At 39.0% G+C, this 23,474-nt stretch overlaps 1 protein-coding gene across 1 annotated transcript in view; it reads right to left on the reverse strand.

Moving 5' to 3' along the window:
• The window catches only part of KIF14 (kinesin family member 14), a 56,935-nt gene extending 33,952 nt beyond the window's left edge, over positions 1-22,983 (reverse strand). Inside the window, exons 1-14 of the mRNA XM_058700513.1 lie at positions 22,749-22,983; positions 18,935-20,162; positions 16,427-16,681; positions 15,614-15,701; positions 14,485-14,583; positions 13,650-13,702; positions 12,148-12,178; positions 11,468-11,575; positions 10,492-10,608; positions 9,909-10,024; positions 8,178-8,350; positions 6,430-6,577; positions 6,106-6,169; positions 3,483-3,667 (exon numbers count right to left, since the gene is read on the reverse strand). Of these exons, the coding sequence (XP_058556496.1) occupies positions 3,483-3,667; positions 6,106-6,169; positions 6,430-6,577; positions 8,178-8,350; positions 9,909-10,024; positions 10,492-10,608; positions 11,468-11,575; positions 12,148-12,178; positions 13,650-13,702; positions 14,485-14,583; positions 15,614-15,701; positions 16,427-16,681; positions 18,935-20,046 (2,549 nt within the window). The 5' untranslated portion in view covers positions 20,047-20,162; positions 22,749-22,983. The remainder of the gene's footprint in view (positions 1-3,482; positions 3,668-6,105; positions 6,170-6,429; positions 6,578-8,177; positions 8,351-9,908; positions 10,025-10,491; positions 10,609-11,467; positions 11,576-12,147; positions 12,179-13,649; positions 13,703-14,484; positions 14,584-15,613; positions 15,702-16,426; positions 16,682-18,934; positions 20,163-22,748) is intronic.
• Between the last annotated feature and the right edge of the window lie 491 nt (positions 22,984-23,474).

A 23,474-nucleotide genomic window follows, 5' to 3' on the forward strand; every position in this document is an offset into this window, starting at 1 on the left:
TTAGAGAATAGGAAAGACACTCCAAAGTCATCTTTGGATTAACTTGACAGAGAGGAAAAAACAGCAGCAAAAGCTGAGTCCTAACCCAAAACCTCTAGCTGTCAATTCGGCTCCAAGATCTATAATTAAAGAATAACGGTTCAAATGGAGCATCTAGAGAAAAGAATCTGGAAGGAATAGCTTACCCCTAAGCAATACATCCTTCCTACCAGTCTAGGGTCTTAGCCAGGTAAAGATTTTTTTTTTCAACGTTTTTTTTTTTATTTATTTTTGGGACAGAGAGAGACAGAGCATGAACGGGGGAGGGGCAGAGAGAGAGGGAGACACAGAATCGGAAACAGGCTCCAGGCTCCGAGCCATCAGCCCAGAGCCCGACGCGGGGCTCGAACTCACGGACCGCGAGATCGTGACCTGGCTGAAGTCGGACGCTTAACCGACTGCGCCACCCAGGCGCCCCAAAGATTTAAACAATATCTACTTGTTCTGATTCCTTCTCTCTCCTAGGTCTATCTACTCTAACATCAAAATTCCTTGGCCTGGCATTCTGAACTCTCCACAATCTGGCTTCAACCACCAACATTCTTTATCCATCACTGTTTCCCCATAAGAATCCTATCTTACACTCAACCATCCATATCAGAACCCTGAATTTGCCTTGACATCAGCTTCTCTCTTTTGAGTCATTTCTTCAACATAGGAAGAATGTTATTGCTTCCGTCCTTCAAGGACCAACTTAAATGCTAGAAGCTTGGGGTGCCTGGGTGGCTCAGTCGGTTAAGTGTCTGACTCGGTTTTGGCTCAGGTCATGATCTCACAGTTCGTGAGTTCAAGCCCCACATCAGGCTCTGTACTGATGGTACAGAGCCTGCTTGAGATTCTCTCTCTCCGTCTCTCTCTGCCCCTCCCACACTCTCTGTCTCAAAATAAATAAACTTAAAAACAATTTTTTTTTAAATGCTAGAAGCTTGTCTTTAGGATTCAAACTATAAGTGGACTTTACTTCTAAGCACTAAGAATGCAAGACCCGTGTAACATTAATACACATTGATAGCTACTGAAGTTCTTTCATTCATTAAGCCCCCATGTACTAGGTATGTCTCAGCAATGAAGACAGACACAAACCCAGCTGTCATAAAGCTCACTGTGTGGTGAGTAAGACAATAGTGATGAGTGTACTAAAAGGGGAAATACAGACTGCCAGGCAAGCAGGGGACTTCCTAGTCCGCTACTGGACCATTAACACTTCGGGATTATGTTATGTATCTTTGCCACTGGTGTAAATAATAGATTTATTTGTTATAGAAAGCAGTGAACTAATAGAAGAACAAAAGGACCTGAAGAAGGGGATTTGCCATACTAGATACAAAGACATTATAAAGCTCAAATAATTAAGACTATGGAGAGTATTAGTGAGAAGAAAAAGATTCCCATATTTTTGGAAAATTTTTATATGAACACTACAGATCACAAAAGAAGCAATTATACTATTTAATATATGATACTGGGAGAATTGGTGATTCACATGAGAAATAAATGAATTTAGATCCCTACTTCACACCAAACAAAAAACCCCAGAACTACTTAAGGACTTAAATGTGAAAGCAAAACTTCAAAACGTCTAGAAGAAAATTTAGAACATCTCTATGACCTCAGCGTGGAAAGGATTTCTTAAAGAAGACACAACTGTTGTAAAGGGAAAAGATTGATGCTATGTACTACAATAAAATGAAGGACTTTGATCCATCCTAAGGCGCAATAAGAGAGTGAAAAGATAAACTACACACTGGAAAAAAAAGATACTTGCAACACACAAAACAAAGGCTTGGCAATGAGAATATATAAAGAACTCTTACAAATTACCAAGTAAAAAAACAATCCAACTAAAACACAGACAAAAGACATAAATAGGCAAGTCACAGAAAGACAAACTAGTGGCACCTGGGTGGCACAAGTGGTTGAATGCCCGACTCTTGATTTTGGCCCAGGTCATGATCTCACAGTTCGTGAGATGGAGCCCCATATTGGGCTCTGCGCTGACAGCCCAGAGCCTGCTTGGGATTCTCTCTCTCCCCCTCTCTCTGCTCCTCGCCCACTTGCGTTCTCTCTCTCTCTCTCTCTCTCTCTCTCTCTCTCAAAATAAATAAACATTTAAAAAATAAAAGAAAACAAAAATGGCCAATACATGAAAGACCATTAGTCAAAGAAATGCAAAAAGAATCCACAATGAGATACCATATCATGTCTACCATACTGGCATAAATTAAAGTCTGAGCATACCAAGTGTTGACAAGGATATAGAATAATAGGTACTCTCAATGCCAATGGAAGTAAAAACTCATAATCATCTTGGAAAACAAATTTAGAAAACAAATTTTGGACAACTAATTTGGAAAACACTTTGGAAAACAAATGGAAAATTATTTTGGAAAACAATTTGAAATTACTTTGAAGTAAAGTTGAATAAGAACATATCCTATAATCTCAAGTATTCTTAGATATAATCTAAGAGTGTTTCTCAAACTTTAAAAATTAATATTATTTTAGCATAATTAGACCATCATAATATTTATACAGCAGATCAGGGTAAACAGAAAGGCTGCTCACAGTTAAACATGACTGGTCTAGCAGGTCAGGCCTCCCAAGTTCCTACTGGCTACCACTTGAGGGCTCACATCTCAGTTTATCATCTGAGAAACTTACTCTAGAGAAACTCTCCACATTTGTACCCAGAGGCATGTATAAGAATAGACACAGCAGTAACGTGGTAACAAAAAATTAGAAACAATCCAAATGTCTATCGACAAGAGATATACTGTAATAATATAAAAGATAGATAAATACACCTAATAAGATACTTCACAGCAGTAAAAATAAAAGAACATCAACATGAATGAATCTTGAAAACAACACGGAGCCAAAACAGTTTACGTACACTGTCATCCCAACAATATGTATATAATCATTCAATTCATATGAACAAAATTCACATCGAACAAAAAACTTTTAATTTCTCAGTCCAACCAAAAACCTTGCCATGTAAGATGGATAGAAGTTTGGGGTGCCTGGCTTGCTCACTCAGAAGAACATGTGACTCTTGATCTTGGGGTCGTGAGTTCAAGCCCCACATTGGGTGTAGAGATTACTTAAAATAAACTTAAAAAATAAAAAAAAGATGGATGGAAGTTTAGTTTAATGTCAATGATTATCATTCCAAGAAAAGAAATGATCCCTCAACCAAGAGATCACATACACCAAAACAGAAATAGCATTACACTGTACCTCACACTGAGAGTAATTAACCTATCTTCCTTGCGAAACACTCAGAATGTCAGTTTGTCTTGGCTAAAAGATGCATTTGAAGAATTATACCAAAGAATCAGTATAAATGAACGCCTCATGTGAAGGAAACCAAACATTACCAAGATACAGAAGCCTATTTAAAAATGAACAGGTGCCTTTTTATTTTTAGAAGAATGACATACCAGTGATCATCAGCAATCAGCACCCCAGATAACTGAATATCATGGCTTGAGTTTGGTCCATACTTTCCAACTGTCGTTGTTCCTTCTTTTATCATATATAACAGCATCTCTGATAGCTGAGGATCTTCATTGAGATTGACAAGGTTTGGCAAATGGTTGTCCATTTGAAATGTAATTCCTGCTTTCTAGCAGAGATCAGGGAAAACAAATTAACCTTAATGACAAGCATCAAATTATTAAATCCACCTAAAGTAAATGGTCTATGTTAAACATTAAAATCACTGTATGTGAGGTCTCAATAAAGGTTTCTTAGACTCTCTACTTCATGACTTCTCTATGACTCTTACCATCATACTTCTTAGACTTTTAGAGTTATGCTAACCTTTCTTTGATCTTCACCATCCTCAGCCCTCTCATACAACAATCCATCATCCCTAAACTGTGACTATTCTTATTGACTGATTGTCTTTAGAATGGGTCAGTTCCTTTTGCTGTGTCTGCTGCCATCACCTTAGTTCACACCCTTATCACCTCATACTTGAACGACTGCAGCAGCCTCCTGATCGCCCTGTCAACAATTCCTCCTGTCTTCAGTCCATCTTACATCTTATACCAAATTAATGCTCCTGAAAGGGTATTCTCAAAATGTCAACTCCCTGGTCAGTTTCAATCACTTTCCGGTTCACACAGGATAAAACAAATTTCTTAGCTTGAAAATCAATAAACTAACCATAACATATGCTGCCAATTTATCTCCCTATGACCTTATACAAACTGCCTGCTCCCATAAAACTGATCTACACATCCTCTTCTGAGCACACCTTAAACTTTTATACCTTTACTCCCACATAATTTTCCTTTCCTAGAATGCACTCTTCCTTTTTTCTCCCTATCAAAATCTTGCCCAAGCTTCAAAGCCAAATCTTCAAAACTGAAATCTCACTTCTGTGAAGCTGGACTGACCACTACCAAGGAATATTCCACCCTTCCGCTCAATTCTTATGATACTTTGCCTACCAATCATTTGAAATGTTTCCTTGGCTGCCAATACCTTTGCTCTTGACCCATGCTCTCCCATCTCCCTTTAGAACCTCATTCCATTAAGGGCTTTTGATTCCTATAAAAAAGTTTAAGTCAGGGTGCATGACTCAGTGGGTTAAGCATCTGACTCTTGTTTTCAGCTCAGGTCATGATTTCATGGTTTCTGAGATCAAGCTCTGCATCAGGCTTGGAGCCTGACGGCATGGAGCCTGTTTGAGATTCTCTCTCCCTCTCTCTCTCTGCCCCTCCCATGTTCAGGCTTTCTAGCTCTCTCTCAAAAATAAGTAAATAAATAAATAAATTAAAAAAAGTTTAAGTCTCTTCCATCCTTTAAAGAAACAAAACCAAAAGGAACAAAATAAAATTTACCCACAATCTCATAGCCCCTTCCTGATTCCTTCAGTTCCCACTTGAGGTTTTCAGGTCTACATGTATGGCTCTATTTCCTTAGTCATTCTTTAACCCACTGTCGTCGGACTTCTTTGACCACTATGATGACTTCATAATTTCACAATGCAGTGCACACACTTCAGAAACCTGGGCATCATTCTTTACTTTTCCATTTCTCTCAACACACACATTGAAAAACACCCTCTGCGCCTATCAATTTTAACGCCTTTCTATCTCATGAGTCCAGCTCCTCCACTAGACATTCCCCCACCACTTCTTTCCTCCAAGCTCTTACCATCTCTTGCCTTAAACATGGTAACAGGCTCCTACATGAATAACCTCCCCACACATCATCAGTCTTTCCTCCGTCAAATCCACCATTACCAGAATAATCTATTAAAACACAAGTCTACTCATGTCACTCCCTTTCCATTTAGAGCCCTTTAGTAGCTCCTAGTCACCTAAATTCAAATTCGTAACTATGTCATGATCTGAATCTTGCATCTCCCTCCAGTCTAATCTCTGTCACCAGCATTAATATACAAGTGAACATCCAAGCTGTGTTGTCCCTCCATGATTCTGAATATGGGACTTCCTGCTTAGAAATCTTGACTTTGGTAGCCTAACAAAATCTTGTCTCTTTCTCTTTAAAGTCCTCCTTAATAACCATCCCCATCAAAGTTAATTACTCCCTCCCATCTCCTGCTCTCTACCTTTTATACACTTTTCATTGCATTAGATTGAACCACATGACCCCATGACCCTCCCAGTGTTCAACCATTTTTTATCTAAAAAATGGCAGTGTCATATGGTTCAACTGAGTCAAGTCAAACTGCATTTCCGTCATCTATTTACATTTTGTAAACCTCCCTTCAGATCACATGCTCTCTGAGGGCCAAAACTACATTTTATTCATCTTGGGCCACCCCCATGGCCAGCACAGCACAAATATTTAATATTTGTTGAACCAAATTAAATACAATTAGATGGTTTGTTTATATTTTAACTTTCCAACACAGCCATGGGCTCTAACTAATCACAAGCTTTATCTCGACACTTCTTTACACCAGTTCGGTTTATGGTATTGCTTTGTACAGAGTCAGTATGCAATGAGTATTTGAGAAATTAGATTTGCATATTTACTGTCATCTTTATTTAATTTTCAAATCAGTTTAGAGAGTTGAAATGATACCTGTAACTCCTTTGTTTCTTGAAGTTTTCTTTTTTCGGCTTGTTCAAATTTTTCTTTCCAGGCTCTTTCCAAAGACAAAAATAATAGAGTTAAAAATACCAGACACGTAATACTGAGACTCAAAAGACCATCAGTAAAGATTAGGAAGCCACTTCGGAATATTTAACAAATGACAGTCTGGGATGGACTGCTCTGTTCACACAGAAAGTAGAGAAACAGAGCTGCAGACCCCTCCCAAGCTCCTCCCTCTCCACCAGCCCCAGCCCCACCAGTCCAATGAGTCCAGACAACACCCTGACATCTGAAGTACTGACTACATTCCACCTGTGCATCTCCGCCATGTCTCTTTCCTGTTGATGCAGTTTCATTCTTAAGGATGTAATTTCTTGCCGGCACAGCCTATATCGTTCGGGGTCAATATTTCGGCTGTTTCTTTGAGCAGCTTTTAGCTTTTCAATTTCTGCTTTCAATTCTAAATATTTGTAAAAAGATGCATGATTAACAACATCTGATATGTAATAACTACCACAGGAGGCTTAATCCTCCAATCTTACTTGAAATTTTAAATACTATTAAATAAAACAATATTTGCAGAAATCAATTTTACTTTCCTTACATTACCTATAAATCCCTACTTAACCTGAAAAAGTGCTCGCATGTTAATGAATTCCACCCCCCGCCCCCCGACTGCCTCATAAACACTATGGCCATATAATGTAGTGTCCAAAGTGGGACACTTTTGAGAAGGAAAGGCAGAACTATTCATCACACTGAGACAGCAGATATAAACTAGGACGGCCCTGGCAAACCTTACTCATAAAAACATGTCTGATAAAAATCAAAGATTTTTCAAGCTGGAATTCAGAATACTTATTTTTAATGAAAACAGCCCTATTTGTGAAAGAGAGGGGAATCCAAAAGAGAGAAAATGGACTGTGATACAATAAACTCGTTCTTCTCTGGCCTTCTCCTCTGAAGTAGCTATTCACCCTCTGCTGCTCAAAAGGACCAGAGGACAAAGGACTATGACAAGATGGTAGTTCCACATAAGCCAAGAGAAACTGCACAAATCAAGGTTCCTAGCAGGTGCTCAAGCCCATCCTCAGCAGGTGATTCCCAAGAGATAAACAGAATGTAGTATTTAGCATAAATGAAGTTAGGCCTTTGCTAGAAACTCAAGCCTTTAGATCACTATCTTTTTTATTTATTTATTTATTTATTTATTTATTTATTTATTTATTTATTTTAATTTCTTTTTTTAATCTTTATTTATTTTTGAGAGAGAGAGAGACAGACCATGAGCAGGGGACAGGCAGAGAGAGAGGGAGACACACAATCTGAAACAGGCTCCAGGCTCTACACTGTCAACACAGAGACTGATGTGGGGCTTGAACTCAAGGACTGCAAGATCATGACCTGAGCCAAAGTCGGACGCCCAACCTACTGAGCCACCCAGGCGTCCCTGTATTTTATTTTATACATGGAGAGAGTGCATGAGCAGGGAAGAGGGGCAGAGGGAGGGAGAGAGACAGAGAGGCAGAGAGAGAATCCCAAGCAGGCTCCATGCTCAGCACAGAACCTGATGCGGGGCTCAATCCCACAACCCTGCATCACTTGAGCCGAAATCAAGAGTCAGACGCTCAACCGACTGAGCCACCCAGGCACCCAGGATCACTATCTTTTAGATCAATGAACTAAGCAAGAGTAGAGCTGATAAACAGAACGACAATGGAGAAAAGGTCATAAGAGAAAAAATAGTAAATAATATTATTGTTATTTTGCTGTATGCATCTATGGCTCAGTCTGTAAGATGATTTTGCTATACTTGCTATTTCCCCTTTACCCACTCTCTATTGTCTACGCAGTTTTCCTGATGGTTTCTTTATTCTCTTTCCCATTGTCCTTCCATCATCACTTCCACCATCACTGTAGAATGATGACTAAAATCTATTATAAATAAGTATGAAAGAAAAATCTTTAATTTTCTTAAATTGCACATTTTCATGACTAAAATTAATATTTGAGATTCAACTGTTACAAAATAATTTTTAAATTTTTAGAAACATAGTCACCTCTAATTAACTTAGCATTCATATCTTCATTTACTTTGGCGATATTGATTATCATGCGGGCTTGGCTGGCGTATCTAAGCGTGCTTAATGTTTCCTCAATGTTGCTGGCAGCAGGACTGACTGTAGCAATCATTGCAGTTTTTGAGTTTCCACCCAGACTTTCTTTTAACAGCCTTCAAGGGAAGTAAGTTATAATTAGACTTTGCTTCTACAACAACTTAATAGCAGTGATTATCTAGAAAGCACAAAACAAGCTAATAGGGTATAAAACACAGAATTATACTCTTCACTCAAACACCATTCCGAACTTTTTTTTTTTTTTTAATAAGCTCTGTGGCCATTGTAGGGCTTGAACTCATGACCCTGAGATCAGAAGTCGCATGCTCTGCCGACTGAACCAGCCAGGCACCCCACCATTCAGAGCTTTTTTGATATTTGTAGCTACTTTTAGATCTCACGAACATTTTATTTCCTTTTATACTTTTTATATTGTTTCATGAAACAATAACCAGTGCAAAATTTTAAAATATGGCTAACCATCGAGTATTTAGTAAGGTAGCTCTTCCCTCTCCCCAGGCTAGACTCTGAGCTACTTCAGGAAACAAACGATGTGTGTTGCTCATCCCTGTAGTTCCAGTGCTACCACAACCTTTCTGAACAGGTGCTCATATTGAATATGATGAATGGACATATAAACAAAAATTTTGTTTTGTACTATATGCAAAAGCCTTACTTTAGAAGAAAAAAGGTAGTATGAGACTAAAATGCCTATCTTTATTAATGCAGAATGAATTTCACTATTCTTTAACTTTCAAAAGGCACACACACACAAATCAGATTTTCCCTTACGTGTTTTGAGGTGACAACTACATTCTAATAAGCCAATTGTAAAGACATGTTGCTGTCAAGTAGAGACACAGTCCTTACCAGAATTATGATGTATTAATGCTTGTCACAAGTAGATATTAAATCTATACAGATGTAATTTGAACGTAATGTATCTGATTTATGAAAACATATTCATTAATGAAAACACATATTGAATGCTTAAAATGCTAGCCAAATAAACAAGACAATTTCACTTTACACACATACCAACATGTTCGGTGATATCAAACATTAAACATTAAGCACTAAAAATAGTAAGTATAGTAACAGGTGCTTACATGGATATAGAACATACTATGTATTAAGAGTTTTACGTTAATTATTTAATCTTCACTATAACCCTAAGAGGTAGGCATTGTTATTATCCCCATTTTACAGAGGAGGAAACAGACTAGAGTATTAAGGATTTGGGGCGCCTGGGTGGCTTGGTCGGTTAAGTGTCCGACTTCAGCTCAGGTCATGATCTCACGGTCCATGAGTTCGAGCCCCGCATCGGGCTCTGTGCTGACAGCTCAGAGCCTGGAGCCTGTTTCGGATTCTGTGTCTCCCTCTCTCTCTGCCCCTCCCCTGTTCATGCTCTGTCTCTCTCTGTCTCAAAAATAAATAAACGTTAAAAAAAAAATTAATTAAAAAAAAAATTCTTAGAGTATTAAGGATTTGACCAAAGTCACATAGCTTATAGGATGCAGAGCTGAGATTCAAATCCATGTAGGTCAGCTCCAGAATTCACACCACTAAGCACTTCTGCTCTGTCCCAAAGCTACATGAAGTCAGTCAATTGTTCTTTTCCCCACAGTATTCACTATATTTTATACAATTCTTTGTACTTCAAAAGATACTTGCCATGTAAGAACAGATTCACGGTAAGGAACAAAACCTCTCTTCCGGTTTGCTTGTTCAGAAAGTGCAGATATAACCTTTCCCAATGTGAGCAGGGACTTGTTAATACTCACACCTTCCTGCATACAAGATAATAACATCTAATTTAAAATAACTGCTCAGCAATAAATTTATTTCACAAAATATATTCCTTCCCTCATATAATTATTGAGTAAATATTTTCTACCATAAACTACCACCTTTTTACAACTCAAAATTTACTAATTTTCTTTAAAAAGTAAACATAAACGAAAGGTAAAGATCTCGTTTTAAATCACAGCGATGCAACCTATAAACTGCACATAAAGTTTTTTGTTTATTGTTGCTGTTGCTCTTGCTAAATATATTTCATATTAATCTCCTAAAAATAATGCTGTGGGGAATAAGTTTTATCAAAATTAGAAAAGCCTCATATTTTTTGGTAAAGATTTTACTTCTTTAATTAATCTCTACACCCAACGTGGGGATTGAACTCACAACCCCGAGATCGAGTCACATGCTCCACTGACTGAGCCAGCCAGGTGCCCCACCAAAGCCTCATATTTACCTTCAGGCGCTCTCCGCTAGTCTGAGCTGTGGAGCAGCGCTCACTGCCCGCCAGATCTATCAAGTTTATCCGACTTGTTATTCTGTGATCATGTTCTTCACCTTCCACAGATTCTATCTGTAGCAAAATGATAGTAAAATAGTATGTCATAAATTCTTCTATGACTTGCTATCAATGTAAGTCTTGAAATGGAAAGTTATACAAGATTACAAACCACTCATTTATTTTTGAAACTATCCCTTCATGAATCTGTGACAACTTATAATGCATACATATCCAAGAATATACGGAGTAATGCTTGCATTATGCCACAAAGAAGTGACTTTAAAGAGAGGAAAACTCACAACTACTCTATTAAAGAAAAAAAACCATAAATAGAGCAAAAGCTTAATGAACACAAAGGTGTTGTTTATCCCAACATTAAAGGAGCAAGGTATTTAAAAGCAACATAAATGTCCAACAGTAGAGAAAAACTTGAGGAACTGGAATAGTCAATGGAATATTTCACAGCTATGAAAAATTATATTTGGCAAAGAATTTTAATAGCATAAAATTGTTGTAGATCTTGTAAATGTGTTTAAGTGTGACTGTAAAATAACTAAAATATACCACAATATTTAGAGATGCTTTATTTGAGTAGCGGAACCTACGGCTGAATTTTTTAAAATCTCTGACTTTCTGATAGGTTTTTCCAAATACTATACAATTACCATATATTGATAACCTATTATCATATATTGATATGATAACACCAATAATATAAATTAATAATCATGTTATTGACTTTTTAAACAGCAAAAAAAACCCTGCCATATATACTAAAAGTCATTCAGTTATTGTGTATACTCAAATCCAATTATGTTATATATATAGATTACTATACTCTTACCTTTGATTTAAAGAATAAAATAAGAAAAACATAAAACCTGAATACAGTCGTTATCTTACCTAAGAAAATAATCAACAGAAAGAATACCTTGGTCTGGGTCATCACCAGGGTAAAAACTGAATGCGATCGGGAGCTTTTATCATTCATACCAGTAGCAGCCGTCGCTCTTTGTTTATTTCCCAATTCTAGCCAACTCTTAGAGGAAAGAAGAGAGGGAGGTCAGAACTGTAAACTAAAATTTATTGGAACAAATTAAGGAACAAAAAAGTTACGTAAGCATGTTTGGCAACATATATGCTTTATAATCTGTTTATAAAATGAAATAAATACATGTTTATCATTTAATAATTTGTATTCCCATTGTCAATTTTGTTTCCATCACAGATATCTGAAACAGGAAATCACACCTTTATTTTTTTTTTTTTAAGATTTTATTACGTTTGAGTTATCTCTATGCCCAACTTGGGGCTCAAATTCATAACCCCAAGATCAAGAGTCACATGCTCTACCAAACGAGCCAGCCAGGCAAATCATATTTTTAAAATGCTATTTCAATAACTCTCAACTACTATGATCATCAACTTTTATTTTTAGTTAAGAAGAGTAATTCTTTTGATTAAAGTTTAACAAACAAAATCAGCTCATAATGAATTAACAAGATTAACTTTTTACTTATGTAAGTAGTAATTAAGGAGAAATATTCTTATGAATACTTAAGATTATGATCTTTATCTAGTGGAAAGAAAATAAAACACAATCAATCTTACCTGGATATCAGAGTAAGAACTGACAACATTCCTATTTTTAAAAAGTAAGAAGACAAAATCAATTTAACTGATTATTACACTCTTATTCTCATAATATAATAACCTCTCAATTATATAATTACCCTCTAACGACCACAATTGAATAATTCATAGGTATTATTATACTGATTCTCACAGAATCTTTCACTATCTCCATTTTTGAAGGGTAGAAAATAAAATGCTTTAATTTTACCAAAAAGTATGATTTTAATTAATGAAGCAGCTTAGCTCTTAGCATTATAATTTTCAAGTCTAATTCATGAGACCAAAACATACACTTGATGTATACGTGGGGGTGGATATGCTGGTATGTATGGATCTTAACATAATCCCAGTTTTATTAAATGGAGCCGAATCCATTCCTAATCACTTTCCCTTTCCCTTAAGAAAGCATTTAGTGGGAATGCAAACTGGTGCAGCCACTCTGGAAAACAGTACAGAGATTCCTCAAAAAGCTAAAAATAGAACCACCCTACAACCCAGCAATTGCACTACTAGGCATTTATCCAAGGGATACAGGTGTGCTGTTTCGAAGGGGCACATGCACCCCAATGTTTATAGCAGCGCTATCGACAATGGCCAAAGTATGGAAAGAGCCCAAATGTCCATCAACGGATGGACGGATAAAGAAGATGTGGTATATAGATACAATGGAGTATTCCTCGGCAATCAAAAAGAATGAAATCTTGCGATTTGCAACTACGTGGATAAAACTGGAGGGTATTATGCTAAGCGAAATTAGTCAGAGAAAGACAAATATCATATATTCACCCATATGAGGAATTTAAGATACAAAACAGATGAACATAAGGGAAGGGAAGCAAAAATCATACAAAAACAGGGAGGGAGACAAAACATAAGAGACTCTTAAATATAGAGAATAAACAGAGGGTTGCTAGAGGGGTTGTGGGAGGGGGGATGGGCTAAATGGGTAGGGGCATTAAGGAATCTACTCCTGAAATCTTTGTTGCACTATATGCTAACTTGGATGTAAATTAAAAAATAAATAAATAAATAATAAAAATAATAAAAATAAAAAATAAGAAAGCAGTTGGAGTGTTGAAAGATGAAGTAAATGACTCAGTATGTTTCACACTCTCAACACTGACCTTATCTTATTACCTTCTCCCCTCTTCGCTTCAAGTAATAGATATATAAAGCAGCTCAAGAGGGAAGGCTTAACTTAACAGGGAAAAGGCGGGGGGTAGGGAGAAAAATCAAGTATTTCACACACAGCATAACACTCTATGCTCGGCACTTTACACATGTTGTGAAATACATAAACAAATACAAAAACACGCAGCCCACACTCTAGTTGGAAAGAGAAGGAATGGTTATTTGAATAATATTAAGAATAGAAGGCTAAATAGTTATCCAGGGTTTCAAAGCTGGGGAGGCAAATGAGAACAATATTCACTCTACTCATTTCTTTTCTCCTTGCTCTTGCTGAGCCAAACACTTACATTGACAGAGCTTCAACATATGGTCCAGAAACAGGATGCTCCCTTACTCTCAGCTAGTGGAAGCAAACATTGGCACTATTAAGGGCATGACAAATTATTTCATATAAAATATAATTTGAAATGATTTTTTTGTCTATATTTTGAGTTTAAGGCAAAGAGATTTGCCTTTACTTGACCCAGGGGTAAATATAAAGGTTCTCACAAACACAAATCTGTAAGGCATTAAGACAATTTCAATATCCAAACTGTTTTCTAATCGCACAATATGCTACAGTTGACTGTAGCATCAAATATCTTACTAGTTCTATATTCTTAAGACCTGCAGTAACTAGTATCTCTATGCTTCTAAATATGTCTCTAAAATATGTTCGATAAATTTCAGACACTTAAAATTGTTTTCAGTTTTACATTATACATTTTAAACTTTGTAACCACAAATGTTATCAATTTGCTAAATAATCTGGTAAGATACATATTCTATAATAAAAACACAGTTTTTAAACTTCTGGTTTTGGCTTTATAGACTTTTAGGGATTTGGCATTTGACTTAAGTGGTCCGACTCAACTCTGGAACAAATATTTTATCTTTGATTTGTATACACTATTTGCTTTACAAGAGGTTAAATTTGATACCTAAGTTAATTTCCACTAACAATAACATTCAGCTTATTTACTATCGATTTACTTATTTAGACTGTAGATTCCAAGCATTTGCTATCATTTAACAGCAATTTTAGTCAAAATGTAAGCTCTCTAGATCATCTTGAGAACCAATATAACTACATGCATTTACAAAAACAAATTAAAAGCAAATTATAAATTGTTTCAATCTTACTGGTTGCTTTCTCTGCCCATTTTCACCTTTACAAGCCAGAAGGTCATGAATTTTTTCATTATATACTTCAAAAAAGCTCATTTCGAGGTGGTAGCTGACCTAGTAGGAGGAATAGAGACACAGCATGCAACTTATTTTAAAAACCCTTGTGTTTTTTTTGCAAATCATATATCTGATATGGTTCTAGTATCCAGAATATATAAAGATCTCTTACAGCTCAACAACAAAAAGACAAACAACCCAGTTAAAAAATAGGCAAACGACTTGAATAGACATTTCTTCAAAGAAGATAAGTTCTACTTACTAAGATCTCTCAAATGTTTAACCCTACAGTCACTGACTTAATCTAGCTCCTTGTCATGCCTTCCTTACACAGTTTACAAGTCCCACAGCTGATCTCTTTGCATCCAGTTAGTTCTACTTCCTTTCAATCCATTCGCCACACTGCAGCCAGAGCTATCTTTTTTTTTTTAAGAACAAAGATGATCCTTTGACTTCCCTGTTGACCTTCTATAGCCTTTCAGACTCCTGGAAGCATGGCTCATAAAGTCCTTCACAAGCTGAGTTCTGCCTGCTTCTTTAGTTTCATCTCTTGTCACCCCCGCCCTCAGATTCCATGCTTAAAGTAAGCAATTTATAGATTCCCAAAGTCTCTCTACTTTTTTTTTTTAATGCTTATTTATTTTTTGAGCGAGCACAAGTGGGGGTGGGGCAGAGAGAGAGGGGGACAGAGGATCTGAAGCAGGCTCTGCACTGACAGCTTCTGTGCTGACAGCAGCTAGCCCGATGTGGGGCTCGAACTTACCAACCACGAGATTATGACCAGTCAAAACTGGACACTCAACTGACTGAGACACCCAGGCGCCCCCCTACCTTCTCGTTTTCAAATCTTTGCACACACTGCTCCCTCTGCCTAGAATGTCCTTCCCCCTCTTCACCAAGCTAATAACTGCTGTTTCCTTTCAAAATAAGCTCAGTGTTCCCTCATCTAAGAAAACCTATCTCCCTCCTATCTTGTATATTCTATCACAGCACATCTTCCATTATTTCCTTAGCGGCGAGGACTCTGATTTTAATTTGATTTGACTGTTTTCTAGTCTGATATGAAGGTTTACAGATGAGAACATACCTCTTGGGTTTGTTTTTTGGCTACTTGAGCAAAAAGATCTTCACAAAACCTTGGAATTATTCCTGGTTCCTCACTAAGTCCCATCATCCTGAAAAATACATAATAAATGGGGAGTGGGATGCGGGGGAGAAGTTGCATAAAATTAGCATTTTTAAAATTCTTTTTGGGGAAAAGGGTTTGGGAGTGAATGGGAAGCAAGCTAATTAAACCTCATTCAAATCTAACAACGTAGGCTCTGAAGCCAAATCTTCCGGAGTTCAAATCTTGATCTCACCACTTATTAGGTCTGTGACCCTGGACAAGATACTTGACCCCAATAAACCTCAATTTCCTCTTCTATAAAATGGGAATAAATAGGAACTATCTAATTCAGAGGGTTGTTGTGAGACAGTATAAGCAGAGTCTTTAATACAGTTCCTGGAATATAGTAAGAACTCAGTAAACGTTAGCTACTGTTAAAATTCTGAGTATCTCCTTCTAGGACAGGTATACCATTACCATTTATCAGATGACTTACTTTTAATTCTCACAAGAATACTTACAAAATAACCTCTCAGGGCTTTGGTTTATACAAGAAATATAATGTACAGTCAAATGGGCCATTGACACTTACAAGCTAAACAGTATCTTCTGCATAAGCTGAAGCCCAGAGGTTAAGTAACTTGCCCAAGTTTGCAGAACCAGTATATAAAATGGATGAGATCTGAGCCTAGATCTGTATGGTTTCAAAACCACATTCTTTCTATCAAACCATGCTGCTTCTCACCAAAGACTTAAAGGTTTCTCAATAATTGTACTTGGAATAAAACTTACGTATATGATTTTCCAGAGCCGGTCTGACCATAAGCAAAGAGACAGGCATTGTAGCCTTCAAAGGCTCGTTCCAGGAGCGGAACAGCTAGGGTCTCATAAACAGTTGTCTGGCTGGCATAGTTTGGATGGGATTCATCAAAAGACCAGAATGCAACATCATAAATAAAATTATAAACTTGTTTCATGTCAGGATGTTCCACAGCTATTTCCTCTCCATCCATGAAGACCACCTGGGATGCTTTTTCAACCTTCTCTCTTTAAAAGAAGCAAAAAAGAAAGAAAGAAAGAAAGAAAGAAAGAAAGAAAGAAAGAAAGAAAGAAAGAAAGAAAGAAAAAAGAAAAAGAAGCAGAAAGAAAACTATTAAGTTATTTTAATTATTTTGAGTATTTTTCCCATGAAATATAATAAGAACCTCAAAACCAGTTAAACATAAAATTCCTGTAGGGCAAGATAATTCTTTAGTTTTCCGTGGACAGTGTAGACCAGCTAACATAATTATGATAGTTTTCCAAAATATACTTCCCCTGGCTCCAGTTGCCACCACTTAAAGGGCAAATGGAGTTCCAGAAATGTTATCTGAAAAGTTACCCTTCTTTTACAGGATTTTCCATCTTTTTCCTTCTTCTCTTGAGCTCTCCCTTCTCTCATCCCACCTACTATAACCTACCTATACTCTTCAGTTCAAATCTGGAAACTTTTTAATATAAATAAATTTTGTAGGTGCAGATCTATATAAAGCTGACATGAAATGCAAATATAAGTGCAACAAACTCAGTTAAGTATAATTTCAATCATAAATCTCTTTTGGCCACTAGCTATTGTTACTGTTAATCCAAAGGTGCCTCCCTCTGTTAGGTTATCTCCCTTAATATTATGGATCTTCATGTCCATCCTTCTTCCATCTCAGACCTACGTAGAAATCTTTCACTTACTCTACCTTTGCAGGAGAACATTATCAGTCCTTGTTTGGTCCCAGATACCCCTTTTTGTCCCAACTCTGCTTTAGATCAGAATTCGTCCTGGAAAGCACCTGCCTCATCAATTTGACAAATGCCCCTCCACCCCGGCTATAAACACAGTTTACAGGGCTTGTCTGATGAGTCTGGAATCAGGCACTGGGTCCCTTGCTAAGTTCTCTTCGGGGTAGTCCTCCATCATGGGGTTTGTTCCTACCAGCTCTGTTCTTTCTGTTGCCTCTCATCCTATCATGATTCTGGAGGTCTTTTAGGTTTCCCCACCCTCTCTCTCTCCAGTCAACTCACCCTCAGTTCTCTCACCTGTCACTAACCCCACATTTTTACTAACAGGCTTTAAAGCACTGTGTAACTTGCCTCAAACTACTGATTTAGGTTCAAACTAGAGGCTCCTTCCCATTGCCACCATATCCTCTCATATCTTGCTTAGATATACAAGTCAAAAACTACTAACTCTGAAGCTTTTCACGGTCACTCCGTGAAAACACTCAAAAATAATCAGATGCCACATTCACATCCATCTTTTTCAGCCTTACCTGTAATCTGTGACCATCTCATTCCCAATCACTTTGGAGACAGATTTTTTTTTTTTTTTTTTGCCATCAAAATCAAATCTAATATATCACTGCATTTATAACTACTATAGATCAGAGATGATGATGGGGATGATTCTACACTGGAAGGGGTTTTGGAAGGGCCTTTATGGGGAGTAAGTGAGCTAACAAGTGCTCTTTTTAAGAGAAACAGAGAATAGCCCACCATATCTTGCAGATTTGAAAGCAGACTGCATTAGAGACTTAAGTATTTCCGACTTTTTAAAAGCAGTATATCAAAAGAAATTTACATTTGCAAACTCCAGTGACTTCAATGTTTTAATTTTACAGCCAATCATCAAAAATAATCAGGGTAGGGGCGCCTGGGTGGCTCGGTCGGTTAAGCGTCCGACTTCGGCTCAGGTCATGATCTCACGGTCCGTGGGTTCGAGCCCCGCGTCGGGCTCTGTGCTGACAAGCTCAGAGCCTGGAGCCTGTTTCAGATTCTGTGTCTCCCTCTCTCTGTGACCCTCCCCCGTTCATGCTCTGTCTCTCTCGGTCTCAAAAATAAATAAACGTTAAAAAAAATTAAAAAAAAAATAATAATAATCAGGGTACTACAACTAAACCTAAAAGCCCTCTCTACATAGAAACGCCACACCACGCCTGAAGATACACGAATACGCTCACTTTCCAAAAGCAGAGAGGAATCACACACATTACGTGTCACTAGCTCAGCCTTAGACATTAAAAGGTGAGGAGCGCCTGGGTGGCTCAGTCGGTTAAGTGTCCGACTTCAGCTCAGGTCATGGTCTCAGGGTTCGTGAGTTTGAGCCCCACGTCGGGCTCTGTGCTGACAGCTCAGAGCCTGGAGCCTGCCTTGGATTCTGTGTCTCCCTCTCTCTCTGCTCCTCCCCCGCTCACACTCCATCTATCTCTCAAAAGTAAATAAACATTAAAATAATAATGATAAATAGAAAACATAAAAGGTGTAACATACCTCTTGCTGAAAGGCCTCACCCGTACCGCCACTGTCACTTGACTGTTCTCCACCTTTAAGGGGTCTGTCTCTGCAGGGGGGTTCCGACCTGCGGTTTCCTCTTCAAGAGGGAGTGTATTTTCTCGTGACCTTTCCCTTTCATTTGCAGGCAGAGAACTTGTTCGCTTTTGTGTAGCTTGCAGGCTAGGCACCCTCTTTTTCAGCAGTGACGACGCAACTGGGCTCGTCAGCTGTGATGTGTCACACTTCGGTGTCAGTCGGTGTCCTGCGATGTATTTTGTAGGTGTTCTTCTTTTTTCTAAGCTTTCAAATTTATTTGCAGATTTTGCAGTATCCCTCCCAATACTTCTGTGAGGTAGGTTCCCCGACACTTTGATGTTCACCTTGCTCGGAAGAGGTTTGGTTGCCAAGCGTCCCGATGGAACAGCTTCAGTCTGACCCTGGGAACCAGTGGGTGCTCTGTTACTTAAGTACTTAAGTGCGACCTTTTCATTTGCCCCAGGGAGGGCAACAAATGTCTCTTTGCGGTTTTCAGCGGCCATAATTTTAATGCATTTTGGGTCCGCTAAAGGTACAACCGGTGCAATACAAGGGTTTTTATCTTTATGTACAGTCCTTACATTTGTACCAGCTTCCAGTGAGGCACCATCATTTTCGGCTGCACTGCCCACATTCTGTGTTGTTTTCCACTTTTCCCCACAATCTGTTTGAGCTGTTTTCCGCTTCTCCACTGATTCTGGTTTAGCACGCCGCCGCAACGTAAGACGTGTTTCTGCAGTGTTTTCGGTGGAGTCTCCCAACTCACTGCCAAGCAAAGAGGATTCTTTGTTCCTTGTGACTCTTCTCTGAAGTGTCAGTCTACCTACAGGGTTAGGGGTCAGAGGTACATCTCCTGTTTTTTTACAGGCAGAAATCACATAAGTACTGTTTATGTCTCTGATTTTCCTTGCCGATCTCAATAATGGATCATCGTGTTCACATTCTGTCATATCTGACATCAAATGCAGCTCAGGTCTACCATGGGTGAGGACATTCAGCGAGCAACTCCCTGGGGAAGAAGGTATACCAAGGATATCGCTGTTGTTTCTATTATGTGTGGTGAACACTGACATTGTGGCAGCAAGTTGTCTTAAAAAAGGAGGTCAGTGAAGCAACTAAGCTCTTCTTTAGACATTCATTTGACTTCCAGCCATATTTTAAGTATCAGTTTCCAAAACTATCTGCTAAACTGTAAAAAAAAAAAAAAATGAGATTACACAGACTCTAAACAGACTTTAAAAAATATGAGAACCTTAGGGGCACCTGGGTGGCTCAGTCAGTTAAGCATCAAACTTCAGCTCAGATCATGATCTCGTGGTTTGTGAGTTCAAGCCCCGCGTTGGACTCTGTCCTGACAGCTTGGAGCCTGGAGCCTGCTTCAGATCCTGTGTCTCCCTCTCTCCTTCTGCCCCTTCCTTGCTCATGCTCTGTCTCTCTCTCAAGAATAAACATTAAAAAAAAAACCATTTTTTTTTTAAATATGAGAAACTTCCATTGTGAAAGTAACTTCCCGGAGGAACACATTAGAATAAACCACGATCTCCTCCTCAGATACTATTCCCAAGCAGTTTCAGACAAATCTCTGCCTTCAAAGAGCTTACAATCATTGTGCAACAAATATTTACTGAGTCCCCATTATGTGCCAGGCCCTCTGACAGATACTATGGATTTCAAAAACAAGACCCTGTTCCCATTTCCTTAGTCTAGAAAGAATACACAGATAACCACTATATCAGGCCAAACGTCCCAAACGACTTAAAAGATGTAAAAAGTGCATGTCAAAGAAGATATATGAATGGCCAACAAGCACATAAAAAAGATGCTCAACATCACTAATCATTAGGGAAATGCAAATCAAAACTGCAATCAGATACTACATCACACCCATTAGGATGGCTACTAACAAAAAAACAGTCTTGGCAAGGACTGGGGAAATTGGTACCCTGGAATACAACAGGTAGAAATATAAATGGCACAGTCAGTGTGGGAAAGAGTATGGAAGTTCCTCAAAAAATTAAAAAACAGAATTACCTTTTGATCCAGAAACTCTACTTCTGGATATGTAACCTAAAGAACTGAAAGCCGGGTCTTGAAGCAACATTTGTACACCCATGTTCATAGCAGCATTATTCCACATGACTAAAACATGGAAGCAACCCAAGTGTCCATGGGCTGGCGAATGACCTTACCAAAATGGGGTATACGTGTACAATGAAACATCATTCAGCTTTAAAAAGAAATTCTGCAATCTACTACAACATGAATGAACCCTGAAGACATAATGCTAAGAGAGATAAGCCAGTCACAAAAAAAAAAGACAAATATTGTATAATTCCACTCATAGGAGGTACTTGGAGAGGTTAACATCATAAAGACAGAAAGTATAACGGTGGTTGCCAGGGGCTGGGGGCAGGGGACAATGGGAGTTATTGTTTAATAGATATAGAGCTTCAGATTTACAAGATGACAGAGGATTATGGGAATGGATGGTGGTGATGGCTGCACAACAATGTGAATGTATTTAAGGATATACACATTAAAATGTGTACATAGGGGCGTCTGGGTGGCTCAGTCGGTTAAGCTTCTGACTTCGGCTCAGGTCATGATCTCGCGGTCCGTGAGTTCGAGCCCCACATCAGGCTCTGTGCTGACAGCTCAGGGCCTGGAGCCTGTTTCGGATTCTGTGTCTCCCTCTCTCTGACCCTCCCCCGTTCGTGCTCTGTCTCTCTCTGTCTCAAAAATAAATAAATGTTAAAAAAAAATAAAATGTGTACATAAAAGTAGATAAGATGATAAGTGTGTATTTTAACACAAGCAGCAGCAGGAGGAGGAGGGGTAAGAGGAGAAGAGGAGAAGGAAGGGAGGGAGGGAGCGCCTGTCAGCAGAGATTTTTATTTAAGTACTCTGTGTTTGCAGATTAGGAGAGGGACTAACAGAAACCCTAGCCCCTAAATCAAAGGCTGGAGTAAAGCATTTTGATAACACCTGTTGCATGTATGTTAAATACAGGAACAGTCATGGAGATTAGTTTGAGTGGTGTCACAAAACAGAGTATTCCCAAATAAGTAGTGCAGACAATAAATAGAAGTACTGTAAATTAATTACTTGTGTTGAGAAAAATTATGCAAGATTAGATAAGTGGACAGCTTGCCCTCTAGCAATTAGACAACAAAGTAGACAGGTGTGTAAGTAAATATGTCAACAATATCTATCCAGCATAATGTCTAGAAGAAAAAAAAACAGCAGTGACAGCTAAAAGGCCTGGCTTCTACTCAGCTCTGCCCCAAACTGGTTATATTGATGTAAAGAAGTCTTTAAATTTGCATGCCGGGTTCTAACTTGTAAAATGACACTTGCTCAATTCCGTAGATAATGCTATTGAGGAACAAAATAATAGAAGTTAATCTTTAAGTAAGTCTTTTAAAGTTCTAAAAGAGTAACAGTCATTACCCCCACCCCAAAAAAATCGTCAGGACATAAGCTCCTCCCTTCAACCTTTTCTCTTAAAAAAGTATAGAGTGCTCCTATTATGGAAAGAAATGTAAAGGCAAGAAGATTCCGGATATTCTAGGGCAGCTAAAAACTATTTGCTACTTACGCTGATAGACACGGCTTTCTGTTTGTTTGGGGGGGGGGGCAGGAGGGGGTTCGCCATAGAGTTTTAAAAGGAGTGGAATGAACAGAAGGGGGAAAAAACTGTCACAACCCAAACCAAAAGATCCCCGTGGATGGGTTCTCAAGCTAGTCACTCCGAGGGCTGGGACAGCAAGTGTACCTCTTAATGTCAACCGACTGGGCGAGACTTCGGTGGGTGAGGCTGTGGGCCGAGAGGCCCTGAAGTCCGGCTGCGCTGTCCCCGCAGAGGCGCCGCCCGTGCGCGTCCTCCGGGGGCGCCTCCGCCGCCGACCCGGATTCCGGGGTGGTGGGGGACCCGAGCTAAGGCCTCCGCCCGCACCTCAGCGGTCGCCGGTAAAGAAGACGCCCCCTCGCCCCCACGACACCGATACTTCGCCCCTCCGCAGGGTTCGCCACTCTCCGAGACCTCCCGGAGGAAGTCCCCACACCGCTCACAGCCCCCACAACCTGCTCCCTCTGCGGCCGCGGTTTGAATGGGCGCCCTGCATTTTGATTGGCTGCTGGACGTGGCGTCGGGCACCGCGCCCTCGCTTCCTCCCACCCCCAGGAAGCGCCGTTGTTAGGTCTCAGCGAGTCCAAACACCAGGTCCGACCGCCCACTTCTCCTAGGCAACGGGGCCCGCCCCTCCCCAGGCTCAGCAAACGCGCGGAGCTTCGGCCCCTTTAAATCCGGCTGGAGGGAGGAGCTGGATTCTGAGTGACATATGGCAGCTCACTAAGGTGGATTTTTTATTTTATTTATTTTTTTAATGTTTATTTTATTTTTGACAGAGAGAGAGAGGAGTTGTGGAGAGGCGGGGTGAGCGGGAGAGGGCAGAGAGAGAGGGAGACGCAGAATCGGAAGCAGGCTCCAGGCTCTGAGCTG

The sequence above is a fragment of the Neofelis nebulosa genome, chromosome 15, assembly GCF_028018385.1.
Source record: "Neofelis nebulosa isolate mNeoNeb1 chromosome 15, mNeoNeb1.pri, whole genome shotgun sequence".
Classification (NCBI taxonomy): Eukaryota; Metazoa; Chordata; class Mammalia; order Carnivora; family Felidae; genus Neofelis; species Neofelis nebulosa.